Consider the following 22900-nt stretch of genomic DNA (forward strand, 5'->3'; position numbering starts at 1 on the left):
GAGCAGGTTTACTTGCCGCTTCATATTCCATTGTAAAGCAATGTAGAGTCTCAGCTTTAGAACAAATGTCGTTTGGTCGAAATTGAAATATTTTTCCGTGTTTTATGTCTATAAATGATAAATTCATGCTCTAATGGAAGAAGAAACAACTTCTTCAGGTCAGCATCCTGGAGGCGTTTTTATTCCACCAAAATACCAGCTACCAATCCAAAATATCGTTTTGGGGGCCTCTGTGGCTCAGTTGGTTAGCGCGCTAGCGCAACACAGGAGTCTCTCACCAATGCGGTCGCTGTGAGTTCAAGTCCAGCTCATGCTGGCTTCCTCTCCGGCCGTACGTGGGAAGGTGTGGCAGTAACATGCGGATGGTCGTGGGTTTCCCCCGGGTTCTACCCGGTTTCCTCCCACCATAATGCTGGCCGCCGCCGTATAAGTGAAATGTTCTTGAGTACGGCGTAAAACACCAATCAATTAAATAAATAAAATATCGTTTTAAAACACAGTCAGATTTTACCCACCAGCAACTATTTACATCCACGTAGCAATAGTTAAGGGTCAGTGGATTTAGAGACTGGCTATAGATATTTTATTTCGGAAGTTTTGTTTCTGACTAGGCCTAGGCCTGTTTCGGTATTCTGAAACTACTGAATTACATAATGTGGGACAGATAATCAAAGCGGTAAAGGTTAGAATGTAGTTCTTTCCGGTCACTTCTCATAAGGTATATAGCTCTTTAGAGAGTCAAAACAGCGACAGAAATGACGACTAGCCTAGCGATTTTTTCAGCCCGTTTTATGAAGAAAATATTTGGCAATCGACTAAAGCTTTTTCATCTTGGATTTTGAAAGATAGCCCAAAAAAGGTGGCTAGGAGCAAACACATTTGGCTATAAAATGTTAGGAGTCTCAATTTTCAAAGTGTATTTATTCACTGCAGAAACATAAAGATAAAGCTTCTATCAGGAAATGAAGGTCTTTTTGAAACTCACAAACCACAAAAAAGTTATTAGCCCTAGTTTCGTTTGTAAACTTTGTAAACAAAAGGAAAATTAAGACGCAATTATCACTTTTTGTGTTATTTATACATAGTAATTAAATTTATGTATATTTTGAAGCCAATTTAACAATTATCATCACGGATTTTACCCAAACAAATTGCTGTGTAGAGTGGCCACATAACAGACTTTGGTAAACCGGCTAAGCTTTATGCAGTTTACTTCTGTGAAGCCGTCTAGTAAATCCTTTCGCAGCCTGCCTATCGTGGTCGATTAAATGTTATTAGATGACCCACAGTCCTTGGACGACAACAAAAGTTTTGTGAAACGGGCCCCTGGACTATCGGCTTCCTTATGCTTGAATAAATGTACTGTATCTAGAAGTCAGCTCAAGCAAGGCAAAGCCTTGACTTGCCCATCTCTCCCTCCAGTCAGTCAGCAACGACTTTTCAACCATGACGCATGTTAACGAACGACACGGCCTTCGTCGCACTTCAATTAACCCAGCACGTCCTACATTATTTTGTACAGCTTTGGGTGTAGGCCTACATCTACGCATGTCTGCAGTCTGGCCTGTGCACTGAGTGTTGCTATTCTTATGACAAAGGAGTTGTCATTGGTGAGTTGTGCCTTGGAAGCTCTGGAACTGCCGTACAATTCGGGAATTTGGAATTTAAAGTCAACTATGTAATCTACTACTGACATCGAGTCTATGAATTGTGACCTCTTCATGCGATTGTCTGTGAAAACGATTGTCTGTAAATAACCCGTAAAGTGGGGGCGTCTATGTCCGGGACAACAGGCACAGTGCGGTGACGCTCTAGTATATAGGTTTTAACTAAGCTGACCCTAGCGTGAAAACCGGTTGGATAGGTTTGCAATGGAGGCGATAACAGCTGTTGGCCTGCTCTTAGTCATTAGTCTGGTTGTTAAATACGCGTTGGATAGAAGATCTAGAAAAAATCTTCCTCCAGGACCACCACGTAAATTTCTTATTGATAATTTGCTAGATGTTAATCCGGACAGACTTCATATTAGCTTCACAGATATCAGCAAGAAGTACGGCGACGTCTTCAGCATTCGTACTGGTGGTAAGACTGTCGTTGTTGTCAACACCATCGATGCTTTTCGAGAACTGTTTGAAGAGGGAAAATATGGAGATAAACTCGACGGACGGGAAAAGACCTTCGTGGCTCAGGTCCTTGCCGAAGACAAGGGTGTGCCACTGGCTTCCAATACACCGGGGCGCAAACAACGGAGGACAGCGATGTTTACCGCTTGTAAAAACTTCTCCCATCTTCACGGGAGTAAGCTAGAGGAAGAGATTAAGCATTTGATCGAGCTGGTGAGAAAGAATGGCCCGGTATCCCTGGATATGGACAAGGTCGTTCAGCAGTACGTCACCAACATTAACTTAACCATGGTGAGTTACAACAGCTATGCCATTAAAAGTTATCCCTAGAGTAGTTTTATGATGCTTTTAATGTTAAAAGCGTAAAACTCCGATCAAATAAATAAATACATAAATAAATAATGATTATTATGTTAATGGTGGGTATACATTAAATGTCGTAAAACCGAAACTATTTTTTTATAATTGTTTTTAAGTACGCTCTCACATCTGTATTTCCACATTAAATACAGATATAAACGTAGTATTGTATGTGAATTCATTGTGAATGTAGAAATAAAGCAATCAGAACATATTTGGACAAAAAATGAAAATGTAGAAACAATATTTGGAATCCGCGTGCAATGGCCTATTACGATTTTAAGGCGTTCTCTTCCGTTAAATCATAATTTAAGAAAATATATGTAAAAACATATAACAGTCAAAATCCGTTGGTCCTGTAAGTCGAACGTCGTGCATGATTCTGCCTTCCCTGGTAACACATTCTAAAAGATGTAATATTCTCTGCCAACCATTTTAATTCGTCTCTTGTTTTTCAGCTGACAGGCGAGAGGTATTCTTATGAAGACGCCAGATTACTAGCCGTGATGGAGAGAGCGAACATTGTGCAGAGTTTTATTCGGGCTAAGACTAACTCAGTGATGACTATGTTCCCATGGTTACGTTTCCTACCCTTTATATTCGGTCCACTGTATCAGCGTTACCTTTACTTGACTAAGCTGCTGAAGGAAGCAATATTCGATCCCGCCAAGGCATGTATAGATTCATTGGAACAATTTCTTTATTTTATGCAGGCTATCATGTATGTGTGCAATAGACTTCCTTTTTTGCGCATCAAAATTAAGCGTAGCGTTATGGTGGGATTTCCTTTTGAAAAATATCATAATTAAAGTAATTTCGACTATTTGCCTGGCTTTTTCAGGCTATATCATTTCTTTCCTAACAGGGGCCGTTTGATTTTGACTTGCTTCATTTATTTGCCACCACCACTTTCCCCTCCCCCACCAACTCACCTCTCCTCCCTTTTCGATCGCCACTTGTGCCAAAGCTATTTACATATTTCATACTGCAGACACTACAGTATACAGATAGGCCATTTACCACCTTGCTGTTTATTATCTGCCAAGCAGAGCGCGTTTCACGTCTGCCGTCGCCCAGCGAAAGCGCGTGGCGCCACCACCACTTTCCCCTCCCCCACCAACTCACCTGTCCTCCCTTTTCGATCGCCACCTGTGCCGAAGCTATTTACATATTTATACTGCAGACACTACAGTATACAGATAGGCCCATTTACCACCTCGCTGTTTATTATCTGCCAAGCAGAGCGCTTTTCACATCTGCCATTGCCCAGAGACAGCGCGTGACGTTTTAGCTGGGATACAATATCCCAGGTTGTACAGGCAAGAGAATAAGATCAGGGGAAAAATAACCAGGTCAGCTTCCTTGATGCTGGTCTGATCATCGTCAAATAGATGTACTCTATGTCGTCATGAATGTGATAAATTTTAAAAGTCTTTTTTTTATACTGCTAAATCAGGTTCTGTATCATGTCAGCTGTCAGTTTTGTTTGGCAAAAACTTATAGTGATACGCAAGCCTAATTGCGCATAACTTCTTCAGTTGAAGCGGCCTATAGGGTTTGGGTAGTAAGTCTTTTTTCTACACATATTTGATTTTACTAAGAGTGCGCCACGCATTCACATTTCTGCCAGCTCTTACATATTTACGTTAGGGGTGTACTAAGATTGCTCTATGGCTTCACATTTTTGCAAGCACTTGCCTGTATCGTTTTGTATGTATATCTATGCAGCCAAAACACTGATTGACCCAATTAAAGGTGTTGTGGCAAGACATAACTGTAGTATCTGCTATGTGAGGTAGCCAGTTGGGATCCAGCTGTTGATGGCACAGTGGAGCCAAAAAAAAAAATAAAATAAATAAAAGAAATAAAAAAAAAATAAAACACCTAAATAACAACAATGACCTTTAACAATGAGCATCACAGATCTTTTTCAATTAAGCTTGTGATTTTTTTTTTCGAAGGACTCGTATCACCCAGACATTGTGAGAGGCGGACTAGATGAACTGTTAAAAGTTCAGAAAGAGGCTCTTGGTAACGTGGCATTGGAGCTGACTGATGAACACCTCAGCATGACCGCTCTAGCTGTCGCAGGAGCGGGTGAGCAGATAACGGTTTTCTCGCGAGATTTTGGCTAATCTCTTGTGATAGTTGGCCACAGACCCCCATTAATTTTCCACAAGCGACAATGTTAACGTTTAGCGCTGTAGCTCAGTCCCAAACATTCCATGGCAAATAAGCTTCAGTGCATACCTGGCCCAGCATGTGAGAAAGAAGCCTTAAAAATCTTGACATAGGTTGACCGTAAAAATCTGGACCTTTCCGTGCTGGGAGGGGTGCCTAGCAGCGCCAAGGGGACGTCACTCGCAGCCTCGTCACCACCTGTCTCCTTGTGTCCTCACGCCCAGAATTTCAAACTTTCATCATTAAAACTCATACCTGCTCAAAGCTTAGACAGTTTCCATCATTTTGATACCAAGCATGCACTTGTACACCAAAAACGGCAGGCTGGCAGCAAAAAAAAGACTTTACACCCTAAAATAGACAGAATTACATTCGCCCCGAGAAACGGAAGTTATAATGGGGGTCTGTGTCCAGTTTTTCTGCTTAAGCAATGCATTACGTATTTCCAAGTTCCGGGCGTGTGCGTATATTGTGCAGAATATCCATTGAATATACAAATTGTTATTCTTATTCTCTGAAACGTTACTACGACTAATGTATACTCTGTTGAGATTGACGGCCATTGTGACTTGTGTAGAAGCGTGAATATCAACCACCCAGGAAAACTACTCTCATCGAAAGTCACTGGTTTAGAGAAACCTTAGTTAACGTACTCCATAATTAACTGCTACGTTGAATTCAAAGACCCCTCAAGAAATGTAATTATTTGGGTTTTTAATGTGACCAACTTTTTCTATAATTGTATGCATAAGCCCTACAGTTCTTCCTACTCCTGGACAAGTCACAATTCGAGATAGGATTTCAAAGTTTATATTTGTATACTTGACTTGGGATTTCAATAATGTTGTTGAGACAGATCTATTGGAAACTAAAGTTCCCTCACCAGAAAGGTAGGAAAATACAGCGAAACTATTACATTTTTTTTAAAGGATTAGTGTCCAGGTTTTGCAGTGTCCTGGTTATACAGATTGTAACCTGTTTAATCAGTGCATTAGCGAGACGGCTTCCGAGAAACGTAGTAGTGAATATAAAACCATCATAAACAATAGGTGTACTGCCTTAGCCGACCTCCAGCGAGCCGCAAAGGAGCTGCTCAGCGGGTGACCTCATGGCTGGCCAATCCAATGCTGACTGGGATGTATAACGTTGGACTTCGTATCAAAACAATGTCATTTTCGAGACCGATTCTAGCTGCACAGAAGCAAATATACTGCTGTATCAATTTGAACCTATGGTAGACGACGCTTGACATCTCTGGACAGACTTCAAATTTTTAGTTTTCAGATGTCAAATTTGATCTATATCCAGGCATTTGCAACCGCAATACGGACCATTAAGCTATAGCTTTATCCTGTGTTAAACTGTACACTTCGTTTGTTTACCTTAACATTTACTATTATTTTCTTCCGTCCGTTTCACAATAAATATCATTCTATTCCCCGATCTATTCTAAATTCATACATATATTCATATGCGATGACAACCCAGTGTTGTTGTCGGCATTCAGAATAACCTATGCCTATATATAGTCGTGTACAATATATATACCTGTACGATATGGGCGTCGGTGTAAGTGTACCGAGATTTGCCATCTATCATTTTTCAGTTCAGTTAAGCTTCAATTTTTAGTCGACTGCGGCTTACTTATAGTAGCCAAATCTTTCGAGTTCAGCTGTATCCCTCTCGTAGCTTTCAGCTGTACAATGGCAAGAACAGATACGGCTGCTTTTGGTGCGCACAAAATCTTTCCGCATTGTTCCCTAACTTTACGCTTTCCTGAGGATCATCTCGTCTGGAAACTTGCAAAAACCAACTTCAGGGTTCTTCCATGATCTGTTTTTACAACCCCATGCAGCTTAGCAAACTACTTCGAGGAGAAATTCGATATGCTCTTGTAGCTTTTTTAACAATGGAGAAAATCGCGAAGCTCTGACAGCGTGTAAAGCTTGGACTTGTACGACGTAATTCGGCGTAGACTACCGAGTGTTGGCGGAAAGGCGCATAAAGTCAGTGACATTATCTAGTGATTTTAAGTGTCAAATTAATAAGATAAATGTACGTTTTGGAATATTTGCTTAAACTCAGTTTAACAATATGGACAGGGGTAACAAATTACGAATAATTAATATATCTGGACACTAATCCTTTAAGCCCAAAAGTAGGTTGATAATCTCTAGGTTTATCTACGGATTTGACAGAGAACAATCAAACTGTAAAATAAACAATGTATTCCAGGTACGGCTGTCCCGATAGGAAACCTGTTATACTTTATTGTTGTGATTCTGAATAAACCGGAGATTGCCGAGAAACTGCGACAGGAGATGGATTCCGTGATTGGCAGATCCCACTCACCGAAACTGGCCGACAGATCGAGGTTGACGTACGCAGAAGCTGTGGTGTTGGAACTACTCCGATGGGGCAGCCCCGCGCCAATCCTCGTACCCAGGCGTGCTGAGGAAGACATACAGTTTCGAGAATACACCATACCTAAGGACGCTACGGTAAAGTTATTTGCCTTCTTTGAAATATTTCAAAAATATTAATTGGTACATGTATCTTCATCGCATTTTCACTGTCGTAATATTTTTGTATGAACACACGGTCGTCATCTGGAAATTCCAAAAAGTACACAGCTAAACAAAAAATCTTTTGAAATAAGCAGCGCCTGTACAAACAGAATAACTACTTGTTCTGCCTGTCCTTGTCGGTATTCTCCTGATAAACCACGGTTGAGATAAATGTTTCTGAAAGATTGTGCTGGCAAAAACCTGTTGAAAAAGAAATATCTCCCTTCCTTAATTTCACATTTAATACTTACTTTTATTACGACCATACTTTGAAAAACATTGCAGGGTTCATCGCTCCAATAATTGTGAATACACGTACCACATCATACCTGTATTGGACGGTCGTCTTTTGTATTGTATTTCACCATTTCGTTTATTTATCAACAAGTGTAACTCCTTATATAGGCTATCCCGCCTATAACCTTAATTATATAATGCTTCTGTAGAGACTATAAAGAACAAACAGCATGTCTAGCTGATAATCTGAGGAAGAGAAAATTAGCCTACCTGGAATGCATTCAGCCTTGCCAGGTTGATCTTGAAGCATAAATTCAAGTTGTAGTTATACAATTTCCCCAAAATTGAGAATTTAAACAAAATACACTTTGTGAAAAATAAAGACCTATGCGGTCATAAACTGCATGGCATGCGCATTTCAAACATACTGCCCAGAACAACGTCCTCCTCCCTGATTCCATTTGACCAAATGTTGTTGGGACATATTGCATTACGCGTTTCATCGAATTTTTTTATTTCAAAGGTTATTACGAACGCATGGAAAATTCTTCACGACGAAGCCTTGTGGAAGAACCCGTGGGAGTTCCAGCCGGAAAGATTCCTAGACCCGAATGGAGGTTTGCTGACTGACCTGCAGAGGAAGTAAGCACTATAATATAGCTATTAGACTGTTTCTTCAGCGCAATTCTTACCAAGAGTTTCAGGCTAAAAGATTCGAAATAGTTAGAATATAGGGTAAACAGCGCGTGGGGTTTCTGGAAGCTTAGGAGCCTGTGCAACACCAGTTATTTATATACCAAATACCAGTTATTTATGGGTGTATAATATATATTTATCGCTCATCGCAACCTTGTTAAGTTTAGCCGTTTTAAAGTATTACAGCCAGAAATTTGGGTGGCTGATAATTGATGCCAATCAACTAAAAACATATGCACATTTTCCCTCGCGACATGCTTACTCCATTGTGTTGTGGACGAACAGACAGTTTTTACGCGATACCTTCCCGTCAGGCTGACTAACCCTGATTCCTGTTCACTGCCATCTGGGTTAAAACGGAAGCAGGTTTACACATTTTAAATACGATTGGGAGGTATTTATTTATTTATTTGATTGCTGTTTTACGCCGTACTCAAGAATATTTCACTTATACGACGGCGGCCAGCATTATGGTAGGAGGAAAGCGGGCAGAGCCCGGGGGAAACCCACGACCATCCGCAGGTTGATGGGAGACCTTCCCACGTACTGCCGGAGAGGAAGACGGCATGAGCTGGGCTTGAACAACCGCATTGGTGAGAGACTCCTGTGTCATTACGCTGCGCTAACCGACTGAGCCACGGAGGCCCTCTACGATTGGGAGGAGGGAGGTGGAGGGTAGTAGGTGAGTCATTTGCCAATGCAAAAAGATGTGAGTTCAGTCCCATTATTAGGCAGCGAACCCTTAAAATTTTTCTACCCTCCATTGTTCTTGGGACCTTCATGGCACTAAGCGGCCCACAGCCGACGTCGCCTTGCGAGTGAATATCTGCTCACGTGGAGAAATTTCAATAGTCGGACATACCAAAGGCCGGTATAAAGCTCTCGAGTTTCCGCCATGTATATAAAACTAACCGCGATCGTATATTAAAGTGGAGTTCTTGAGTACGGCTAACATTCTTGTGATCCACATGGACAGAGAGGTTGCGAGTTCGAATCCAGCTATCGCTGTTTCGGTGGCGGTTTTACGTCAGGAGGATTGCCATGTACCTGACGAAGGTCAATTACTTACCAGCTCCAAGCATTAACCTAACGGCCAGCATACATAAATGAAAAATCCTTGAGCTTGGTGTTAAACAACAATGAAGTAAATAAATAAACCAAACCTTATTCAAGTAAATAAATAAATATGCTTTTCCTCTACAAACGGTGAATCGAAAATCGCTTTTATTTTCTCAAAGGGGGCTCCGTTGTTGAGGTGGTTAGCATGCCAGCGCGGAGCAAAAACCCAACCTCTCACCAATGCGATCACCAAGTTCAATTTCAGCTTATACTGGCTTCCTCTCCCATCGTACGTGGGAAGATCTTCCAGCAATTTGCGCAGGGTCGGGGGTTTCTCTGTCACGGGTTACCTCTCACCATAAAGCTGGCTGCCAACGTATAAGTAATTAGTATAGTATTTTTGAGTAAAGCGTAAAACACCTATCAAATGAATAAATAAAATAAAATTATATCCTCCAAAGTATATCAGGCCTACATGATTGTTACATCTTGATTTGTTTCAGTGTAATAGCCTTTGGCGGTGGAAGAAGAAAGTGCATAGGTGTAGATATGGCCTTCGATTTAACCTTTCTCTTTGTGACGTCAATGGTGAAGCATTTTGACTTCGAGGCGCCTTCGGGAAAAGTACCTAAAATGGACCCTCATTTTCACACAGCTGATCGCGTGGGAATAAAACCGGAACCTTTCACTGTGATTGCTAAATCTAGAAGATCAGTGTAATTATCCAGTACGAGAATCTATAATGTGTGTGTTCATTTGTTAAAAAGAGCATGTGTATGTTTATGTATGGCTGATTTGTAAGGACCGGAAGGCGTCAGACACTAGCTGGACCAATGACCAGTAACATCGCCTGCTAACTCCCGCTGATTCAGCTTCCGCTTTAAGTCAGGAAGTTTGTCGAATACTTCGGGAGGCGCAGTGGTTTCCTGTGCACTCTCACCCATACATTTTAGCGTATATACGTGAAATTTATACAGGTAATGTAAAAAATGAATGCAGTGACACGTAAAATGAAAAAGCATGTGAATGATTCAATAGAAAATAAAACATATATACGTATACGTAGATTTGGAATTTTGTAATGGACTGTTTGCCTTGCAGACTGTTATGTAATGTGTCAATAAAATCAAAGGAGTGAAAACATTCCCATCACCTAGGGGGGACATTCCCCTCACCTAGTGGGGATATTCCCATCATCTAGTGGGGACCTATTCCCATCAGCATTTTGGGATAGTGTTATATGCCCTTGTATGGTTTGTGTCGGCCTCGATATCAAAACCGTTACTTCAATAATGAACAAAAGACTACATAGATCGGAATCGACTTGCTTTAACCTGGGATTAAAATAGGCGGTCTATCTAAATCCCGGATACAACTATGCATGTATGCATGTGTGTAAGGCCAACACGACAAGCGTTAGCCTGTTATCCTGTATTTACTAACCGGACACTGCTGTCATTGTGTTTTATTTATTTGATTGGTATTTTACGCCGTACTCAAGAATATTTCACTTATACGACGGCGACCAGCATTATGGTGGGAGGAAACCGGACAGAGCCTGGGGGAAACCCACGACCATCCGCAGGTTGCTGAGAGATCTTCTCACATACAGCCAGAGAGGCATTGTGTTTGATAATTACAACTATGCATGTGTAGAAAAAATTAAGAGGCACAGTAACTGGACGACTAATTGACATTAGTCGGTGGAAGGATGAGGAATTGATGAATGGATATATGGATACATTACTTGGTAAGTGGAATGACAAGAGATGACTGAATGGCTTGGTGGATGTAGTTAAAGAGACAGGGGGTTTTGTTAAGTGGATGAATACAGGTGGTGGAGAGACAGGCGGTTTTGGTAAGTGGATAAATATAGGTATAGAGTCGGGCGGTTTTGGTAAGTGGATGAATATAGGTGAAGAGACGGGCGGTTTTGGTAAGTGGATGGAAATAGGTGGAGAGACAGGGGGATTTGGTAAGTGGATGAATATAGATGGAGAGACGGGCGGTTTTGGTAAGTGGATGGATATAGGTGGAGAGACAGGGGGTTTTGATAAGTGGATGGATATAGGTGAAGAGACGGGCTTTTGGTAAGTGGATGAATATAGGTGGAGAGACGGGCGGTTTTGGTAAGTGTATTGATATATGTGGAGAGACAAACAGTTTTGGTAAGTGAATGGACGAATAAGGGTCGAATGATAAATTTATTTATTTGATTGGTGTTTTACGCCGTGCTCAAGAATATTTCACTTTTATTTGGATAAATTTGACGTGATTGTAAGGCTAGACAAAGAGATGGCCGAAAAGGTTGGGAGATGAGAAGACTGTGGATGAATGGATAGAATGAATTAAATTCCCTAAATACTGGTACACGTACTGATTTAAACAAACAGTGTAAACAAGCTTTGTACAAAGTATCTGTACAGATGTATTGTAGACAATTGCTTATATATATAGCGAGCAGGACGGTAAACCTAGTGGAACTATGTGAGGGCCGGCGACTTGATCTGACTTTATATAGAGATTGAGTTTCTATAATCTATCTTTCATGCAATATTTATTTATTTATTTATTTATTTGATTGGTGTTTTACGCCGTGCTCAAGAATATTTCACTAATACGACGGCGGCCAGCATTATGGTGGGAGGAAATCCACGACCATCCGCAGTTTGCTGGAAGACCTTCTCACGTACGGCCGGAGAGGAATAAGAGAGGAATTCCTGAATACAGACCGCATTGGCTTCTGGACCATTACGCTGCTCTAGCGCGCTAACCAGCTGAGCCATGGAGGCCCCTTCATGGAATATGTGTTATATCAAATCATACAATAAGACCGATTTTAAATCATTTCTGGAAAAATCTTGATAGGTCTTGTCACTGCTGGGTGCATGTTTCGCAGGTCGCTGTACACTTTTGGGTTTTGATCAAAGGTGCTGCGAGTCAAAGTCCCGCTTTTCGCTGGTTTGGCTGCAAATTTGTCAGAAAGTTTTTCAGGTACTTAGCCGAGGGCGATTCATGGTTTACTCTGGTGTCCTAAATCCATAAACTTGGCCATCTTTATATTAGTGAAAAATTCTTGAGTACGGCAAAACTCAAGGATCTTGAGCACATAAATCTACAGCTTTCGACCCTTCTACGTCTGCATGGATGTTGTATCGTGTCCCATGATTGGTGTCCTCGACGCGTAGTACACACGTGTTCTGAGCGCTTGGATTTGGGAAACACTTATAGTGGGTTCACGACGATGAAAGTTTCATCGTGCTCTGATGTACCCTTGTTGACCGAGGGCCTTTGAATTCAACCCTTGCTAGCTCGACTTGTCATTTACCTCACGAGGTGCCCCCTTTTCCCTCCCACCTCTTTCTGGTTTTCTTCACCATTAAATCTGACCATCTTTTAACTGAAATATTCTGGCGCATGGCATAAAACAGAAATGAAACATAGATAAATGACTATCAGGTTTTATTGAATTTGACCTAGTATACTAAATTTTCATTACTATTCCCTTCATTAAATAAGCAGCAGGTTGGAGGTTCAAACCCGGACATGGGCATGGCATTTCGAGATTTCCCTCTCTCCGACGGTGCTGGTGTCGTCGTTTTCACTGTCTAGCTTAGGTTTGTTGGGTAAATTTGTCAAATATTTTCTCGCCACTATATGGATGAAAAATTGCCATAATCATTCACACCGTGGATTACCTCTGAAACAATCACTCTTTGTCAGGTACAGTTAACAGATCTGTTAACATCAGCCCGATTGAAACACTCGCTCATTGCCAAGTAACTGACAGATCTACAGACGTCGCCCCCATGGAGACAACTGCCCATTGCCAGGTAGTTCACAGATCTGCTGGGGTCAGCCCGATGGAAACAATTGCCCTTTGTCAGGTATAGTTGACAGATCTTTTGGGGTCGGCCCCATGGAAACAATTGTCCTTTGCCAGGTATAGTTGACAGATCTTTTGGGGTCGGCCCCATGGAAACATTTGTCCTTTGCCAGGTATAGTTGACAGATCTTTTGGGGTCAACCCGATGGAAACAATTGCCCTTTGTCAGGTATAGTTGACAGATCTTTTGGGGTCGACCCGATGGAAACAATTGGCCTTTGTCAGGTATAGCTGACAGATCTGCTGACATCGGCCCGATTAAAACAATCACCCGTTGCCAGGTAGTTGACAAATCTGCAGACGTCAGCCCGATTGAAACAATCTGCCAGGTAGTTGACAAATGTGCAGACGTCAACCTCACGGAAAGAGCTGCCCATGACCAGTTAGTTGACAGATCTGTTGGAGTCAGCTCGATTAAAACAATCACCCGTTGCCAAGTAGTTGACAAATCTAATGACGTCATCCCGATTGAAACAATCTGCGAGGTAGTTGACAAATCTGCTGACGTCAGCCCGATTGAAACAATCTGCCATTGTTAGGTAGTTGGCAAATCTGTAGACGTCATTCCGATGGAAAAAAACTGTCCTTTGTCAGGTTGTTGACAAATCTGTAGACGTCAGCCCAATGTCAGACGCTTAACAAATCTGCTTGCGTAAATCCACTACGAAGTACTGGGCACTGATTTCGTATGCCTAGTTGCATGTCCCAGGCTCTGTTGTCTGTAATAAGAAGTAGGCTGTAATAAGAGGCGTCCTGTATACATCCTTACTATATAGGCCTATGTAGGTCTATGTAGCATATAGGTCAAGCTTATATTTACAATAAAGTACTAAGAGGAAGATGAAAAACCGACGTCTTCTTTGCTAGGTCACGGTAACTTTTGCTTTTGAATATGCAGACGATTGGTGAAGCGTGACCACAGCAGCTCGTGTGTATATACCTCTGTTCCGCGCACTTCTGCACAAGAACATCATCTCTTTAGGTATCGACCAGCCATGATTTCGGAAGGGAGATAAACCTGGTAATTTTGAGAGCTTTACGGGATTATTATTTTTTGTTCAGCATGTTCTGTATATTACGCTCTCTTAGTCTAAGGTGTATGATCGCATCAGCATCCATTTCCTGTACCTTTTTGAGGTTATTTCCCCTACCAAGGCTTATTGTGCCAGTTCGTAGGTCAAAGTACACATGTCTGGTTGGCTTGAACGAGAGTGATATAGCAACAGGCTGCAAACACATCTCTGAAGATTACGATTGCTGTGATTTTATACAGAGGACAGGCCCCCTGTCTTGAAGGACAAAGATGGACGCGTTTATAGCTATCGCCCTTTTGCTACTGGTTTTACTTGTGGTCAAGTTTTTTTTGGCTGGAAAATCTCCCCGAAACTTACCACCTGGACCTCCTGCAAAATTTCTCATTGGAAATCTTCTGGATGTGAAGTCCTCGAAAGTTCATGAGAGTTTTACAGACATCAGCAGGGAGTATGGCGACGTCTTTAGTGTGCAGACCGTGGGACCAGTCGTCGTTGTTGTTAACACCATTGAGGCCTTCAGGGAGTTGTACGAAGAGAACAGATATGGGGAAAAGATCGACGGGAGGCAGAAATCTTTCGCAACTCAGTTTATAGGAGGTAGTAACAAAGATGTCGCACTGGCTCAGAATTCTGCAGGTCGTAAAAAGCGACGCGCCGCTTTGTATACTGCGACGAAAATCCTCATCGAAAACTATCCACATAAATTGCAAGAGGAGGTAGGGCATCTCCTGAAGTTGATAGGCAGCTTGGAGGGAGAGGGGCCGCAAGATCTGCTTCGACCAATTCACTTGTATCTTGTAAATATAATGTTAATAATGGTAAGTAGACATAGCTTGTTTCTTGAATTAACTCTTAAGGTTAAATAAGTTTCATTTCTTAAAGTGCATATTCTTCCCTGTTCACGCGTGAATTAGCGTGGATTGGTTTGGCTTCAACAGCGCATGTGCTGCTATGTACTCTCGATTTACTCTCTCGTCATTCCAAGTTCATACACATAAACTTGACCACTAAAAAACAGGCTTGCGTTACATCAATCAATTAAATGAGTAAATAATTACTGTATGTGCTTATATATTCAGTGATATCTATAGTTGGAGTTTCAGTAAATGGAAAGTTTATTACTTACAAGTTTGAAGAAAAATTTTCTTTGATGACCCAACACTTGGCATGCGTACATACTGGCCGTGTAATAATGATTGTCTGCATCTAAAAATACATTCCCCACCCTAAGTAGAACATGTAATGTACAAACAAGACGTGTGCGTGAACTATGCAATATATACAATTCAGAATTCATCAGCTGCTATCGTCAATATGGCCACGGTAAAAAGCCAGAAATATTGGGTACCTGGGGTCCATTTCACAAAATCATTTCTGGCTTAAGTGAAAAATTTGAAATACGATTTTAGGGCACATATATATTACCTGTTAATTAAAAGTTTGACCTCTCATATGTGTTTTCTTCAGATAAATACGTCAAAATTTCAACTTCCAGTACCCAAAACTAAGCATTGTGGAGAGGTTTTAAATTTTGACGCAAGTCAGAAATGGTTTTGTGGAATTGGTCCCTGTCTGTTTTTGTTTTCAGCTGACAGGACAGCGCTATGAGTACGACGACCCGAGGATGTCAATAATTATCGAAAGTGCCACACTTCAATCTAGCCTCGTGCTCCCAAAGACAGACTCCATTCTGACCCTGTTTCCCTTTTTACGCTTCCTCCCATTTGGATATGGAAAGACGATAAATCGTTGTAAATCCCTGTCGAAGAAGCTGAAGGAAATAATATACGATACGATCAAGGTTGGTTACTAATATTTGTCATATTGCCCAGTTAGGCTTACATGTATCTGTGACCAGGTGTTGCATAGCCATCGTTTAATTCCTATGCATTTGAGAGTGCTTATTAAATAGATGAAAGATCTGAAATAAAACATGCTTCAGATTAAAAAACTGGGTCAAAAAGTCCTTCGAATCAATGGATAGGTTAATTATAATGTACATTTTAATAAAAAAAAACCATGAAAAACGAAGTTAATGCTAACGTACTTTAAAGTAATTGTAGAGCAAACAGTGGGAATGGTAGTTAGACACCTGTATAAAGTCAATTTTCTTATCAAAAAAAGACACAGAAACAAGGGCAATGTGTATATTTCCTGTAAGTCAGCTCTGGTTTCAATCATACTTACGATAAAAGTTTAGTGTATTTTAGCTTTGCATCATTGATTCCGAGATATGTCCAAGTAATGCGATTTTAATACAAGGGGAAACTTCTTGTCCAGTTGTCAGTGAAATGCGTCAGCGCCTAATGATCTAACGAACCGTTGTATACTTAATGACAAAGCATCTCCACTATCTGTACTAAAGTTTTCCCCTCTTGTATCTGTAACAGGTATCGTATAATCCAGCTTATCTGAGAGGTGGAATTGATGAGATGATAAAAGCCCAAAAGGAATCTTTAGGAAACATCGCTTTACAGTTAACGGACGATCACCTGCATTTCTCAGCTATGTCCACAATATCTGCAGGTAAACCGGTTTGTCTTCATGAAAGCCAAAAAATGCAGCTTGTTTATTAGACAGTGATAAAAGAGGGATAAAACTTGCAAAGAGGCGTGTCAATATTTTTTTGGGATATACTTATTTGTTTTATCTTTCATTTCTTCATTTATTTATCTTAATCGTTGTTTACCGCCACACTGAAGAATATTTAGCTTAAGCGACGGCAGTCATACTGGTTTATTGGTGTAGAAAACCGGAATGGCGAGAGTGACCACCGACCATCGTCAGATAAACACCCTGACTTAAAGCCGCAGCTAAAGCAATGTGAATTAGAAAAAGCGACCTCACTGGTTAAGAGCCTGACAGTTGCAGTGAGCAGGCGTTTTAGCCATCTGAGGCAGTGGGTCAGGACAGAACCCAGAGGAAGCCATCTCCTCTCGCCATGTACATTTACCCGGAAAACCCCCTGACACAAGACCACGGCGAGGATAGTGGAAGCGATAGTGCCACATTATATTGTGCCTCCAGAGTGACTACTGTGGCGATGGAAGCCATTGTATGCGCCATCAAACGCAACTTTTACTGCTTTGGTCATCAGTATGAGTAGTTCGTCACTGAAGTATATCTATACAAGAGATTGTTGATAGGGAAGACGCTTTAAACTTGTATATTCAAACAGCAAAAAGTGCCCCAAAAGAGGTCAGTATCTGGTGGTGCTTTAACAACCTTAACAAAAAGCTTTATCGTCGTGCATCAATACTGTGTTCATAAATAAACTGACACGTTCCCATTCGCTTCCAGGATCGGGTGTCATTCAAGGCACTTGTCTTTACTTCATTGTGGTTATCCTGAACCAACCGGAGGTTTCCGAAAATCTCCGGAAAGAAATGGACTCCGTTCTCGGCAAATTTCGGTCTCCCACTCTGGCCGACAGATCAAAGATGATCTACGCTGAAGCGGTTGTGCTGGAGCTGTTGCGGTGGGCATGCCCCACGCCTCTCCTGCTGCCACGAGCGGCCGAAGAGGAGGTCCAGTTTAGAGGATATACTATTCCTAAAGATGCTACGGTATATCTGTTCCCTATGTATCAGTAGCCCGATATGTAATTGGTTCGTTATTGGTTCGCAGTTTAAGCGTTAATTACAAATGTAACAACTAGTACTCTTGCAACCGTTTTATGGCGGATATAATTTCACAGTACTAAATCTGTTTAAAGCTTATAGCTTATTTACAACAGCCTGCTATGTTCGCGCTGTTCTGGTATCTGGTGGGAGGAAACCGGGCAGAGCCCGGACGAAACCCACGATCATCCGCAGGTTGCTGGCAGATCTTCCCACATACGGCTTGGTTGAATGAATGATAATAATATATTATAATTAGCTTCAAAATATATTATTAAATTACCAGGCATAAAATAACAGAAAAAGATGATAATTTCTTCCTTAGTTTCGGCAATAACTCTCACAACAAAAAGCTAAAATAAAACAACAAATTAGGGGTTCGTTTTCATGGTTTGTGAGCCTTAGAAAGGCTTTCTGGCATGCGCAGAAGGAAGATGATTTATTCCTACTTTTTATTTAATTAGTACGTAAACTTCAAAAATGAGACATGTAACACGTTCAAAGCCTTTGCTTCCTTTCTTGGTAGCTTTATTTCCTGTAGGCTTTACGTACACATCATATCTACTTTATAGAGTGTATGGAGAAGAACAAGGCATTAGCTGTATTTATCTGACTATGTATATATATGTGTGTGTGTGTGTGTGTGTGTGTGCCTTTCCATTGTCTCCACAACCTGATCGAGTTCACACTTGCCGAGTGCATTGTCGAGGACACAACAATGTGCCCCGTCGACTATTGCAGAATTGCGTATATAATGTAAAACTGCATATGGAAATCAGTCGATGGTGGCGCCGCAAAAGACCAGTGCATTATAGTGTGTAGGTAAAATCAGGAACAGATTTGATTTAGATGGAAACAGTAATATAGGCTACCGTACTATAAGCACGAAAAAGCATGCATCAGCGCATTTCATTGGTGTTGAGAATATATGCAAATAAATAAGCGGGCGAAAGGTCGAATATAACTATCGCAGTCCAAGTGGAAAGATGAGGACTGTATTGGGCAACACAATGGTCGTCGCTGTAACATTATACTGAGCAATTACTTCCTATGGTTAACTCCAGTGAAATATCCCTTTGATTAACCTTGGGTTAAAACTGAGTATGTATGTCTTTAAGAGCAGGCTCATGTTGCTTGTTGTGTATGCATGATATATAAGTTTGCATCTAACAACGTGAAGTGTCATCATGTACATATCCTGTTGAATTTGAAGGTGATAACAAATGCGTGGAAAATTCAGCATGATGATTCATTGTGGAGAGATCCGTGGACATTTCGCCCGCAAAGATTTATCGGCCCAACAGGATATATCTTGAATGATCTCCGAAAAAAGTAAGCTCCCTCGCTTTGTATAGGTCTAGAGAGTCGTCTATTAACTGTCTAGAATTCGTTTTGAAGTGTGGTGTCTGCAGGATCCTAAATTCAACATTGTTTGGCATGAAAATACCGACGTGCTAACAAAGCAAATAGAAATACATTGTAAAGAAATTTTGTTTTGAAGTGCTTCACAAGCACCTTCTTTTCTTAGACCGCAGATAAAAAGAATGAATTGTAATTATGGTTTAACATGATATCGGAAATATTTTAGTCACATCGTGGCGATAAATATAAAAAGAGCATTTGGCTAAAAGTATCAGAAATAATACATTTATTTTTATTCGTGATTTAAGACAAACTCGAGTTCATGTTTTTTTTTTCCTCTTATAGCTTTATTTATTCCATTATCCAATTCATAGCGCATTGCACATCCATTTGACTCCGACATAAAGCAATATATAAAATATCGATGTTTATCAATTAAAATATTTCCATAAATAATGCGGATGTTATCAGTCTAAAAGAGCGATTCCTTCATTAAAGAACATGTTGGATATACAAAATTCATTAAACTCTATAAAATTATTTTTCATAGGTTGAAATTTCAAGATGCTAAACACCCCTGTTCATGCTCTGAAAGCGAAGACAAAGATGTATTAATAGAAAAAGCCGGCTTTATAACATTTTTAGTCTACATAAAAGAAAGATGTATTTAATTTTTTGATTTTATTGTTTAATGCTTTAAATTTTGCGTTTTTTCCCGCAGTATTATCGTGTTTGGCGGTGGACGAAGAAATTGCTTTGGTGAAGGCCTAGCCTACGATATGTTATTTCTGTTCGTCACGTCACTAGTGAGGAAGTTTGACTTTGAAGTCGCGAAAGGCGAAGCACCAACTCTGGACCCTCGCTCAAGTTCTCCAAACAGCGCCGGAATCAAGCCGGAACCATTTAAAGTGATTGTTAAGTCCCGATCAAAATAAAAGCTTTAAGCGCTTTTGGCAGAGTTATGGGATCAAGAAAGACTGACGTATGCATTTATACAAGGTTAATTATGTTATCGCTTGTTTGCTTTTCTACACGCATTAACCTCTCGCTAACCATGTATTCCTTATTGTAACAATGAATCAACGTCATCTCAGTGACGTAAGAAAATTCAGAATCGATCAGTTTTCACACATGAACAACAGTCCATAATACCATTATATAGATCTTCATACAGACATTGATATGCAGCTCAGGTAGCATGTGTACAGAGTATAATGTGTCGAGTAGCTCTTGGTAGCCCAACTGAAGTTTTCTCAGTAGAAATCTGTTTATTCATCAATATTTCATATATTACCGATTTACAATGTATCTTATCGTACTTATCTGCATGCAGATTGTTAAATTGTATAAAATCTGCTGACTTCAAGTGTGTATAAATGCTATAGGCTGGTTCCCAGCACATATATATTATACATACTGTGATATAGTTTAGCGCCACTGCATAAAAAGTTGTTTTTTGCGAACTTCTACACATCAGCAAGAGGTTCAAAGGTGGTTAAAGCGCGACTAATGTTTTCTTTTTGATGTACTGTTTTGTCGCAAATTGTAGTCAAAGTGCGATAAACTTCTGACTTCACCCGGCATATACCGAAGTCCGACATGCAAGTATGCCAGTACTTTGCTCTAAGATCGGTTGGCCATGTTTTCATCTCAACTCTAAATGTTGTAACTAGCATGACAACCTGTGCAGGTGATGGCATTGTGTTGTGTACTTTTATGTAATAATTGTACTGTTATAAAGGGGCCTCCGTGGCCTAGTCGGTTAGTGCGCTAGCGCAGCGTAATGACCCAGGAGCCTCTCACCAATGCGGTCGCTGTGAGTTCAAGTCCAGCTTATGCTGGCTTCCTCTCCGGCCGTAAGTGGGAAGGTCTGCCAGTCGTGGGTTTCCCCCGGGCTTTGCCCGGTTTCCACCCACCATAATGCTGGCCGCCGTCGTATAAGTGAAATATTCTTGAGTACGGCGTAAAACACCAATCAAATAAATAAATACTGTTATAAATGTTGGATTCTTGCATTTTACATGACCGTAGATGAGAAATATTTTGTTGTACATATTTGCTGGAATTGCTGCCGAATTTGTTGTGATTGGCATTCTGTTATTTATCATACATGTTCTTGCGTAACTAATATATCTGAATGCATTGTATTAATTAGTCAGTGAATCACCGCTGGAAGACTCTCGGTCGTTTATGTGTCGATCAACTTGGCTTGGCCACACAAGTTTGTGTCACTAGGTGATTAGCCTTGGACACCACCTGGTTCTAATCCCTGGAACAGGTTTGGAGTTCCTTTTGCTTGTGGATTAGGAACAGCCTTTATAACCCGGGAGCTGAATGCCTCATTCTGATTGTGTTCTAAACATCGTACATTTCATATACATTCAAGCTCGGGAATAAAGCTGCTACTGATCATAAGCAATTCCTCCGTGTTCCAGATTTTTCAGAAACGCGATATTGTGCAACCCAGTAATAGCAGCGTGGGTTACTAGGTCCTGCAATAAATCTGTCGGTGAGTATAAAAGACTACAGCACAGAGAGTAAAACCACAACAGTGACGAATGTGTGATAGCTGGCAAATTCACACATGTTACCGATGAAAATCCGGCTTCTTGAGTTCCAGATTTTATCTAACTGCGCATGTAAATGCATGAACAGTAGCATAGGAAGGGCCTCCGTGGCTCGGTTGGTTAGCGCGCTAGCGCAGCGTAATGTCCCAGGAGTCTCTCACCAGTGCAGTCGCTGTGAGTTCAGGTCCAGCTCATGCTGCTTCCTCTCCGGCCGTATATGGGAAGGTCTGTCAACAACCTGCGGATAGTCGTGGGTTTTCCTCGGGCTCTGCCGGTTTTCCTCTCACCATAATGCTGGCCGCCGTCGTATAAGTGAAATATTCTTGAGTACGGCGTAAAACAAATAAATAAATCAAATAAGTAGCATAGGAACAAGGCATACCTATTTATTTATTTATTTATTTGATTTGATTGTTGCTTAACTGGTCCGTAATCGCATCGCAGGGCTAAGGCTTCAGCTAGTCAAGAGCAAAATCATGGTAACCATGGTAACAGCTGGAAGCGTTCTAGATGAAGTACCCAGCACGGAATGCAGAATGCCATGTGTGTGGCCGTACAAGTCAATACTCTGCAATGTGCCGAACTTTTATTGGTCGTAGGTTTGATTGATATGCTTGCGAAGGAGCTGCATGTCAAGAACCAATGGGGGGAGGCGGGGGACGTGTCGGGGTTAGCACGCCAGCGCGGCGCACTGATGCCCCAGGAGCCTTTTCACCAATGCGGGCGTACATGGCAAGGTCTTCCAGCAACCTGCGGATAGTCGTAGGCTTACCCCGGGCTATGCCCGCTTTCCTCCACTATAGTGCTTACGCCATCCTTATAAGTAAAATATTCTTGAGTACGGAGTAAAACACTACTATAAATACATAATAAATAAATTCAAGAACCAGTGACTTATGGCAACGTCAGTCCGTGAAGGATGGATATCAGCACAGAACACTAAATCATTAGGTTCAAAGTAAAGACTGGAGCAGCCGTTTCCGTTACATCTCATGAAGAGAACAGGAAGGAACTCGACTCGAGATACTAGCATACGTAGATGATAAACTTTCGGCAAGTAATCGGCAAGCCTTTACGAAACCTCAAGGAACCGCTACTTGGCAGACAGGCTATCAATGTTCTTCTTTTGGCGAAGATGGTTACCGGCCATTCACTGGATCAAAATTAAAAGTTTGCTTAAGCTTCTCGAGAAATGACCATCGGGCATA

General features: G+C 41.1%; 1 protein-coding gene across 1 annotated transcript; it reads left to right on the top strand.

Annotated features, from left to right (window-relative positions):
• The first annotated feature begins 1632 nt into the window (after positions 1-1632).
• LOC135462060 (uncharacterized) lies at positions 1633-21449 on the top strand. The gene is made up of 12 exons (XM_064739414.1): positions 1633-2414; positions 2942-3154; positions 4445-4580; positions 6900-7165; positions 7992-8110; positions 9727-9939; positions 14406-14961; positions 15732-15944; positions 16534-16669; positions 17444-17709; positions 18977-19095; positions 19847-21449. Exons 1-12 carry the CDS (start codon positions 1872-1874, stop codon positions 20058-20060), a joined length of 2994 nt encoding a protein of 997 aa, XP_064595484.1. The 5' UTR covers positions 1633-1871; the 3' UTR covers positions 20061-21449.
• The last annotated feature ends 1451 nt before the right edge of the window (positions 21450-22900 follow it).

Source organism: Liolophura sinensis, chromosome 1, assembly GCF_032854445.1.
Source record: "Liolophura sinensis isolate JHLJ2023 chromosome 1, CUHK_Ljap_v2, whole genome shotgun sequence".
Taxonomy (NCBI): Eukaryota; Metazoa; Mollusca; class Polyplacophora; order Chitonida; family Chitonidae; genus Liolophura; species Liolophura sinensis.

Bases quoted from the DNA above. Each gene is read 5' to 3' on its own strand.
- LOC135462060 (XM_064739414.1), top strand. From the start codon at position 1,872: ATGGAGGCGATAACAGCTGTTGGCCTGCTCTTAGTCATTAGTCTGGTT. The intron at 4,581-6,899 runs GTGAGCAGATAA...AATGTATTCCAG, and splicing joins TCTAGCTGTCGCAGGAGCGG to GTACGGCTGTCCCGATAGGA. The intron at 7,166-7,991 runs GTAAAGTTATTT...TTTATTTCAAAG, and splicing joins CCATACCTAAGGACGCTACG to GTTATTACGAACGCATGGAA.